We start from the raw sequence: 9,484 nt of genomic DNA, 5'->3' as shown, positions 1-9,484 counted from the left end.
CCCAGGTACCCCTCACTGAGATCTATTTCATGTCCATTCAAAATGTCAATTCACTCAGGCTGGCCATCTTGACCCTCAGATCAAACCTTCACTGCAGACATGTACCACACATTTGGCCCAAGGGTATAACACAACCAAAGACACATAAGGCCTCATGGTCCAATCCTGAGAAATCAGCTCCAGGCACCTGGGTGGCTCAGGGGCCGAGGGTTTGCCTTTGGCTCAGGTCGTGATCCTGGGGTCCGGGGTCGAGTCCTGCCTCAGGCTCCCCTCAGAGAGCCTGCTTCTCCCTCTACCTGTCTATGCTTCTGCGTCTCTCGTGAATAAAATCTTTAATAAACAAAGAGAAATCAGCTCTCGGGAATCCTTTTGCAAAATTTGAGTTTGGGAGGGGAGTTTTCCTGGAACACAATTATCCCATTTCTGATTACATTGGTTCAGTGATTGTCAACTTTTATTGCGCCTAATTAGCCAAGAAACTAATAACTGCTTGCCGAATAATGTTTATGATATGAATATTATCTTTATGATGTAAATTCCACAAAAGGTTGCAACTGTCTTGTAAGAGGTCTGCATTATTAGATTCAAAAGCTAAGGGATTGGCACTCAAGAAATCTGCAGTTTACAGTGCTCTTACAACCCACTTTAATCTTTTTAAAAGATTTAGAGAGCGAGCAAGCACGGGGGGCCGGCGTTAGGGCGGCGGGAGATGGAGAGAGAATCTCCGGCGGACGCCACGCTGAGCGCGGATCGCACGCAGGCCTGGGTCTCCATCCCGGGAACACGGCCTGGGCGGAAATCCAGAGTCCCACCCTAGGCCACTGAGCCTCCCAGGCGCCCCCTATTTAATCTTCTTAAATCCTGTAATTTATCCCCAAGTTGCAAGCGAAACTGCGGTCCTCAGCTTCCATTCCTTCCTCGTTAAGAGGGGACGACGCGAGAGTTAACCGCCACCAACCCAGAGGACGCTCCGGGAACAGGCGGCCGCTGAGGCTCAAGGCCTGCCCCCCGCGCCTCTCTCCCTTTCCTCACTTCCGCTCCCCACTTTGCCCCGCCCCCGGCGTCGGGCAGCGCGCGCCTGTGATTGGCTCTCGGGAAGCGCGAGGCGGCGGAAGCGGTTGTGGTGGCCATGGTGACGGGAGGCGGGGCGCGGCGCCGGGCTGTGGGTAACTGACCCCCGGACCCCGCGGCGAGTGCGGCGGGCGCCGAGAGGCCTGGCCGGGCGCGGGGGCCCGGGCGGCGCGTGGCCGCCGCCGGGGAGCCTGAGGCCTGAGGCCCGGGCCGTGAGCGGCCGCGGCGTCGGCGGCGAGGCCTCCCGGATGCGGGCTGGGGCTCTACGGAGCAGAGCGGAGGCTGGGCCCGGGCCGCGGGCGGGGTAAGGCCGACGGGCGCGCTCGCCCCGCGGGTGGATGCGGCGGCGGCGGCGGCAGCGATGGACGCCCTAGAGGAAGAGAGCTTCGCGCTGTCGTTGTGAGTGACGCCGCCCGGCGCTGCCGTCGCTCGTCCGGGCCTCCGCCCCGTGCAGTGGGGGTGTCCGGGAGGGCCGGGAGCGGGGTGAGGGGCCGCCGCCGACCGCGCGGCTGCAGCGGCCTCCCTGCTGAGGCCTGGAGGCCGCGGGGTGGGGGGAGGGGGGGAGCGACGGTGGTGAAGCTCCGACCCTCCGTCGTCAGCAGAGCCCGGCGGCCTTGAGCTGCCGAGGCCGAGCACGGGGCGGAGGACCCGCCACCACCTCGGGGACTCCCGGGCCTGTCGCCCTCCGCCAGTGTGTCGCTGGCGCCGGGCCCGCGCTCGCAGGCCGCTCGGTGTGCGCTGATGGCGACACCCGGGGGGCGGGCGGGCCGTCGCTCCCTTTACCTGCCCCTGTCGTAGTTCCTCGTGTCAGGACAGGTTTTCCGAAAGTGGAGACATTCATTGAGCTTCGATGTCACCAACGTGTCAAACGTATCGCCCTGTTTGGAATCGCTCCCTTAGACGATCATCATTCTTAGTGGTTGAAGCTGGGTGATGGGAAGTTCGTTTTGCGGTTTCTTTTTTAGGCATGTTTAAAACGTCCTTGATATATTTTTTAAGCGGATTCTTTGAAACAGCACCTAATGGCGGTATATATTTTTCAGCTCTTCTGCCTCTGATGCAGAATTCGACGCTGTGGTTGGATATTTAGAGGACATCATCATGGGTAAGCTTCCTTGAGCCGCGGTCTAACCTGTGCCCTCTGTAGTTCTTACCCCCTTGCAGTTTGGAGTTCATTTTGAGAGAAAACAGCAAGCTGCGAATCAGTTTCAACGTAGCACAGAGTAATATGGAGCCTTGCTGTGATTTTTGAGGCAAACATCCCCCACTGCTTCAACAGTAACCATGGATTTAGGTCCTGGAAGGGATTTACGGAGGGGATGGGGCCCTAGACGTTAGGAAGCTCTTGGCACAGCCTACCTTATTTCAGAGTAAGAGGAATTCCATTTTTCAGTTTTGAGCTTTAACGTTTTCATCACATAAACCACAGCCCAATACCATAGTCATAGCACACATGTCCATGAAGAAAATAAAGCGCCATAGTTCAGCTGGTTCTGGTTCTGTATTTTCCTGGGTTCTGAGGCTTGCTTTGTGCATTAACTTGGGTGCACACAGGCCTGCTAATAAGCAGTGACAGGCACCCAAGGTTTAAGACAAATACGTGGGGGAGAAAAACTTTGAGAAAATTCAGAGTTTTCTTCAAATTAGGCAAAAAAGGACTGCGTTAGTTTAGTGGTCCTAGCAGTGTTTCTCAGTCTAGTTTAGTCTGAAAATGACTGACCCAAGCTTTTATATTTTCAGGTCCCAAAAAGGTTCACACTTTAAATATTTCACCAGTAAGCCCTTGTCCTCTGTGACTCTGACGGTTTCTGGGAGAATCCCAAGGAATACTTCTGAGTTCTTTTGCCCTTTTGGGCACCCTGTGCCATGGGAAAAGGACCCTTTTTTAAGCTCAGGGTATTTATCCTAAAGTCTGGGTCATTTGTGAAGCTTTCCTTTTACTTTCAGAAGTAATATTCTCTTCACTTGCTAACGTTCCCTGTTCTCTCACATTCAAGTGTTTGCTATAAACTAATCTCTATGCTAGTCCTTATCTGAATTCCACTTGGCAATCCTTTATGATAGGTACTTTGATCATCCTCATTTTCTAGTCGACAAAACTGGGGCTTAGAGATACTAGGAAGTGTGCCAAGGTCACACAATTCAAGTGGCTGAGCTAGGATCAGAGCCCATGTGCTTAATCACTGCACTGTTACAGCTGCTGAAATCATATTATAAGAGAACCTATTCCTTTGTGGAAAAGGCATGTGAAGGAGCTCCCAAGCCACCCTGAATTGGGTGTCTTTAAAATGGACCAAAGAATGGTGGTCATGGTTGCATAACAATGGGGATGTACTTAATGCCACCAAACCACACTCAAAAATAGTTAAAATGGTGAATTTTTTGTGAGGTATATGTTACCACATTTTTAAAAATACTAATACTTATTATTAATAAAAAGACTGGATCGGGCTTTTTGAACACTGGTATCCTATTGAACACTTCCTTAAAGCATCTTTAGCTTTCCCTCCCCTAGATCCTGGCCATTGAGAAAGCACTTGTGCTGGCAGAGAATTCCTGCCTGTTTATAAATCAGAATGGTTTTTAGTTTCCAATAAAAAGCGTAACATTTTCTTACTGTGGTTCAGATGACGAGTTCCAGTTACTACAGAGGAATTTCATGGACAAGTACTATCAGGAGTTTGAAGACACAGAAGAGAATAAACTCACCTACACGCCTATTTTTAATGAATATGTAAGTGGTTTTGTTTCCCTCCCCCTGAGATTAGTAGGAGTTCTTTAAAATGTGAGTTGAAAACCAAAAGATGTTGACATATGCTGGACTTTGAGAAGCTGCCACCTGTCAGGAATTGTTTAGAATCCGGTTTAGTTCTCATCTGTTGCTTTTCCTCCGCAGCATTTGGTGGCTTTCATCCAACTTGTTTTTTGTTTTTTTTGTTTTTTTAGATTTTATTTATTTACTTATGAGAGACACGGGGAGAGAGGCAGAGACACAGGCACAGGGAGAAGCAGGCTCCATGCAGGGAGCCCTACACAGGACTCCGGGTCTCCAGGATCACGCCCTGGGCTACAGGTGGCGCTAAACCGCTGCGCCACCAGGGCTGCCCCATCCAACTTACTTTAAAAAAGAAGTTTGAAAAAAAAAAAAAAAGAAGTTTGGCTTGATCATACTCCTGTCTTCAGTTAGAACATATGGGTTCACTGTACCTTGCATTGATATGCTTTTGACCTTTGGACTTGGGACACACACTACAGCTGACCCTTAAACACTATGGGGACTTGGGGTGCCGATGCCCCTGTGGTCAAAAATCCCCATATAACTTTCTGACTTCTCAAAAACATAACTACTTGTAGCCTGTTGACTGGAAGCCTTACCAATAACAAATTGTTGATAAACACGTATTTTGTATAGGTATTCTATACTGTATTAAAGGAAACTGGAGAAAAGAAAATGTTACTAAAATCATGAGAAAGAGAAATTACAGTTAAAGTACTGTATTATATTTATAAAACAAAGACAAAAAACCCATGTCTGTGTGGAGACACACAGTTCAGACCCTCTCTATTAAGCATCAACTGTGTTTTTTGCTACAACACATCCAGTCAGACATGGCATGACTGTTAGGTGGAAGTGAAAACCAAGACCAAGATCATTAATCAATTGGTAGGGAGACCACGACCAGAACCCAGGAGTCTCAACTCTGGACCCTTGCTGAGGCCTGGAGTTACCCTCTTGGTACGATATCCTCTGTCTGATCAAAGGTTGAGTCTCCGGGATTTTCTTAGCCTTAGAAGCATGACATCCTGGATGGTTTCCTCCAGCCAAGCCTCAACATATATAGAACCTGTGATTACCTCCAGCAGTATGCCTCTTTGCCCCCCCCCCCTTTTTTTTTAAAGATCTTTTTATTTATTCATGAGAGAGGCAGAGACACAGGCAGAGGGAGAAGCAGGCTCCCCACAGGGAGCCTGATGCGGAACTCCATCCCAGGAACCCAAAAACCGAGGATCACGACCTGAGCCAAAGGCAGACGCTCAGCCACTGAGCCACTCAGGCACCCCTGTCCGTTCTTTTTTAATAGATTCCATCTGCCCAAGGAAAAAGGCTCCATTTACTTCATTACTCACTTCCTACCACGGGGGGTTGGGAGCCCTGGTGTCCGCTGCCTCCACCTATCTCAGCACCTTCCCCTTCCCCATGTGAGCCAGGGCACGTGCTCAGTGAGGACAAGCGCCTTATTTGGGTTCTTTAGTTTCCCCAGCGCTCACCATGGAGCCTGGCACATAGAATAGGCTCTTAGGAAGTGTTTGCAAAGGCCTAGAGCCCAGACTTCTCTGAAAAGCAGCCTTGTTTTCCTAAAACCACGATCCCTTCCACTGTTGCAGATTTCTTTGGTAGAAAAGTATATTGAAGAACAGCTGCTGGAGCGGATTCCTGGGTTTAACATGGCGGCTTTCACAACAACTTTACAGTGAGTTGCGCTTAACTCTGCACTTGTATCTTTTTTCACCTTCCTCCTCCTTCACTCTGAAAAAAAGGCCCTCTTTTTAATTTTTTTTATTTTTGCTCCAGTGCATGAACATGAAGGGTGGCAGCACTCAGTGGTTGGGTCCTGGGTGGGAGGCCCTCACAACCCTCTAGTGGGATCTTGAAGAGACAGAGTCTGTTTTAGCCTGTTGTGAAAAGGCCATCCTTTTCCTCCGCAGGCACCATAAAGATGAAGTGGCAGGCGACATATTTGACATGCTGCTCACGTTTACAGATTTCCTGGCTTTTAAAGAAATGTTTCTGGACTACAGAGCAGTAAGTCACTCTTGCTCACTTTGTTAGCCACATCAAAGCACTAAGGAAATGTCAAGTAGAAACTTGGTTTCTCCCCACCACTGGCTGGCTATCAGTCTGGCAGCTAACCAGGTGTCAGAAGAGCAAGCTACTGTCCTCCAAGCAGGACCCAGCACCCTTACTGAGGGACTATATTGTCGTGTTTTGTTGTAACAAGTCCCAGGTACCTCTTACAGACCATAAATAATCAAAAGGACAAAACTGAAAAGCAGGTCTAATTACCTTGCCTCTCTTCTAATGCAGGCTCTTCATAGGAAAAAATCTATTTCTGTGAAAAGAGGTGACACTTTTTAAAGAATGACTGGGGCAGTGCTGAACCAGAATGCAAAATAACCTCCTTCCCCCTCCTGTGTGCTCCTCTGTGGCCACCCTCTCAGCCTGAGCACCTCCTCCCCCATGCCAGAGGCAGAGTTGTGACCTAGAAAAGGACTTTTATTTTTCCCCTATTCCTTGCCTCTTAGGATTATTTCTTTTCTAACCCAGGAAAAAGAAGGTCGGGGACTGGACTTAAGCAGTGGTTTAGTGGTGACTTCATTGTGCAAATCATCTTCTGTGCCAGCTTCCCAGAATGACCTGCGGCCCTAGGTCCCACCACCAGGCAATGGGATCTTTCTGGACGTTGCCAGCCCAATAGACTGGAAGAGGCTCTGGCTAATGTGACAATACCCATTGGAAAGACTGACTCTGTTTTACAACTCATTAATGTTAAGTATTGATGGGTCAGAAGACAATCCACTGACCCTACAGAGACCCTGAAGCACCTTCTCGTGTTCGGTAATCCTACCACTCCTCCCCGAGCAGACCCCCTGCCTCAGGCCTCTGCGTCAGGCCCTTCTGGAGCAAGCCCAAGGCGGGCATCACACCAGGGCCTCTTTCCCTGATATACATGCTGGTAGGTCAGAAGCATTTGGAAGAACCCATCCTCTCCGGCCCACTTTGGCTCAGCAGGCTCTGCATGTCCATCAGGCTCTTGTGTGCTCACAGCCTTCTGTATGCATCGTTTCATCAGACCTGCAGCCTCAAAAGGGGGTTCTTCCTGTTGGGGAACATTTCCCTAGGCTGTTAATCAAGCCAGCCGCCTGGCTGAGCTCCCTGCCACATCCCAGCTAGCCTCGGCTCTAGGAATCAGCTGAGGATTCAGTCCTGTACCTGAAGCTCCATGTGAAAATCAGTTTCTTGTCTTTCACTTCGCAGTCCTTGCATCACTGGCTTCTGCTAGTCCTTGATGTAGTCTGTTTCTAGAATCCTCTTAAGCATTTTTTAGAAAAATATTTTTATAGGTAAATACTCAGGCTAACCTAGTGGATATAATCTTGGAGCCTCCATGATTACCCACTTAAAGATCAAAGTATTATATGCTGTGTGCTTTTTAGCTGTTAGTGCTATGAAAGCAAAAAGGCTTTCTTTGTTGGCGTGCCTGGTTTACTGGGCGCCAACGAGTGTGTGCTTATGCTGGAAGTAGGCTAAAAGGTCTCCCTTTCTTACGGCATGTTAAGTGTTTGTACAGGTTTCTGAAATCCCTTTCCATATAAATCATTTTGTTAGGTGTTCTGTTGGGGGTAGGGTCTCTGTAGTTGCCTCCTCCTGTCAGAATCTGCCTGCCAAGATGGTGTTCCACTGAGCTAGCTCAGCAGAAGTAGGAGAGCAGACAGCTTCACTGGTCATCTGTAGGCTTTGACGTAGCACAATGTTTCAGAGAAATTACTGACCAGAAAAGACGGATCATACCTCTAGAAAGAAAAAGCATAGTGTATTTCAATTCCCAATGTGTACCTTCTATATTTTTTCCCTAAGTAAAAACAAGACTCTACTGATTTCAGTTGGCTGTTGTGGTTTTAAAGTATGAGCTATAGACTGTGTTTTTCTGTACTAATGTGTGGCGCTTATTAAATACTTTTGTACCATAAGTAAACTTGGAAGTACATTGCAAGAACCATGATTCTTCAGAGTCCTCCCCTTTCTTCACTGTCACCGTTGGGTCACTGCTACTTTGGTCTTCCAAGCCAAAGGCACTCTCAGCCAGCTTTTGCAAATGCTGCCACTCCTAGCCTTTTGCTTCTTGCCCTTTTTATAGAGGATTACACCACTATAGAGAACTATGCTGTAGTCCTCTAATGTTTGAAGTACTTGACGAAGACCTGTTGGTCTGTCTGCCTAGTTGACACAGGCCACAAATGTGTACACGTGCAAAGAATCAGTTACAAGAAAATAAATGAGAACAGAGGCAAATGATTCTTTTCCACTCGGAAAAAAAAGCAAGCAAGCCTGTCGTAGCTAAATATTAGCAGATACGCTTTCTGATTTCTCATAAGGTTTCTAATTTTAGAAACCTGTCTCTGTCCACACAGCAACTTCTGTCCTTGTGTCACTTTTGTTGGAGCTGAGGGCTGGTTTGGAGTGTGAAACCTGCCCAGGTTCAGACAGCTGCACTGTCTTACTGCTGTGGACTCCTCACTGGCTGGAAGCAATATTCCCCTAAACTGCAGGGGGCGCTGGCCTAAACAAAACAGTAGTCAGAGTGAGCACATGGACGGACACCTGCAATGCAATTGGCTGTTGTGGCAGGTCAGAAACCTTAGGATTTTGTTTCCTCTTAAGCCTCCAAAAAAAAAAATAAATAAAATGGGTTGACCCTTAAGACTGAACTCTCCTCTCTGGTTTAGTCCTGGAACAACTAGAGTTTATCAAATTCTGGGACACTTGAGAGTAAAAAGGGATCCTGCCCACGTTTCAACAAGCTAACTGGGACACAGGTGTCTGGGTTAATCCCCATCCCTCTGGGCTGGAGTGGTTCCTCCACCACAGTGCTCCAACAGTAGCCGCCACCAGCAGGAGCTCTGTCCCAAGACCCCCCCCTCCCCTCCCCCGTGGATGCCTGAGATCACAGATAACACCAAACCTGCCTTATACTACTTTCCCTGATACATCCCCACCTATGAAAAAGTTTAATTTCTAAAGGCATGGTAAGAGGGATGCCTGGGTGGCTCAGCAATTTAGTGCCTGCCTTTGGCCCAGGGCCTGATCCTGGAGTCCCGGGATCATGTCCCACATCGGGCTCCCTGCAGGGAGCCTGCTTCTCCCTCTGCCTGTGTCTCTGCCTCTCTCTTTCTGTCTCTCATGAATAAATAAAATCTTAAAAAAAAAAAAAGGCATATAAGAGATTAACAATAGAACAACAATTAGGACAACAGACTGTAATGAAAGTTATGAGAATACGGTCTCAAGGTCTCTTACTGCCCTGTACTCTTCTGATGACGTGAGCTGACAGTGCCCAGGGGAGGGAAGGTGCAGGAAGGTGAAGGGCGCAGGCACTGGGGCACAGCAGGACATTGCTATTTGCCTTCTCAGGAGGATCATCTGCTTCCAGACTACTGCTGGCGGCGAGTAACTGAAACCGCAGAAAGCGAGTACGTGGCTAAGGGGAGACCACCTTATTTATATGTCCCCAGGTTGTCAAAAAAGGACCAAGGGGTGCTCAGTGATGCCTCCAGCTGGTTATTCAAAGCGTGTTACTCTGTGGCAGCAAAAGCATGGGCTCAGTCAGGAGATTTCCCCTCTCTGCTGACTGTG

The 9,484-nt window shown here is 48.7% G+C and overlaps 1 protein-coding gene across 4 annotated transcripts; it reads left to right on the top strand.

Annotated features, from left to right (window-relative positions):
- Window positions 1-1,208: 1,208 nt before the first annotated feature.
- On the top strand, window positions 1,209-7,853 carry ARL2BP (ARF like GTPase 2 binding protein). 4 transcript variants are annotated; one of them, XM_077898329.1, is made up of 6 exons: window positions 1,209-1,470; window positions 2,115-2,176; window positions 3,699-3,805; window positions 5,458-5,543; window positions 5,779-5,875; window positions 6,158-6,354. In XM_077898329.1, the coding sequence occupies exons 1-6, from the start codon at window positions 1,433-1,435 to the stop codon at window positions 6,206-6,208; spliced, it is 441 nt and encodes a 146-aa protein (XP_077754455.1). In that variant the 5' UTR covers window positions 1,209-1,432; the 3' UTR covers window positions 6,209-6,354. The 4 variants fall into 4 exon arrangements, with proteins under 4 accessions (XP_077754455.1, XP_077754452.1, XP_077754454.1 ...); XM_077898326.1 differs by lacking the exon at window positions 6,158-6,354 and adding an exon at window positions 6,376-7,853 and having other exon boundaries at window positions 1,210-1,470; XM_077898328.1 differs by lacking the exon at window positions 6,158-6,354 and adding an exon at window positions 6,398-7,853 and having other exon boundaries at window positions 1,224-1,470.
- The last annotated feature ends 1,631 nt before the right edge of the window (window positions 7,854-9,484 follow it).

Source organism: Canis aureus, chromosome 5, assembly GCF_053574225.1.
Source record: "Canis aureus isolate CA01 chromosome 5, VMU_Caureus_v.1.0, whole genome shotgun sequence".
Taxonomy (NCBI): domain Eukaryota; kingdom Metazoa; phylum Chordata; class Mammalia; order Carnivora; family Canidae; genus Canis; species Canis aureus.
This window is presented reverse-complemented; position numbering and strand designations above follow the sequence as displayed.

What these genes read in the sequence shown, in the direction of transcription:
- ARL2BP (XM_077898326.1), top strand. Translation starts at nt 1,433, where the DNA reads ATGGACGCCCTAGAGGAAGAGAGCTTCGCGCTGTCGTT. An exon ending in GCTTTCACAACAACTTTACA is followed by an intron (nt 5,544 to 5,778) that starts GTGAGTTGCGCT and finishes TTTCCTCCGCAG; the next exon opens with GCACCATAAAGATGAAGTGG. An exon ending in TGTTTCTGGACTACAGAGCA is followed by an intron (nt 5,876 to 6,375) that starts GTAAGTCACTCT and finishes CTTGCCTCTTAG; the next exon opens with GATTATTTCTTTTCTAACCC.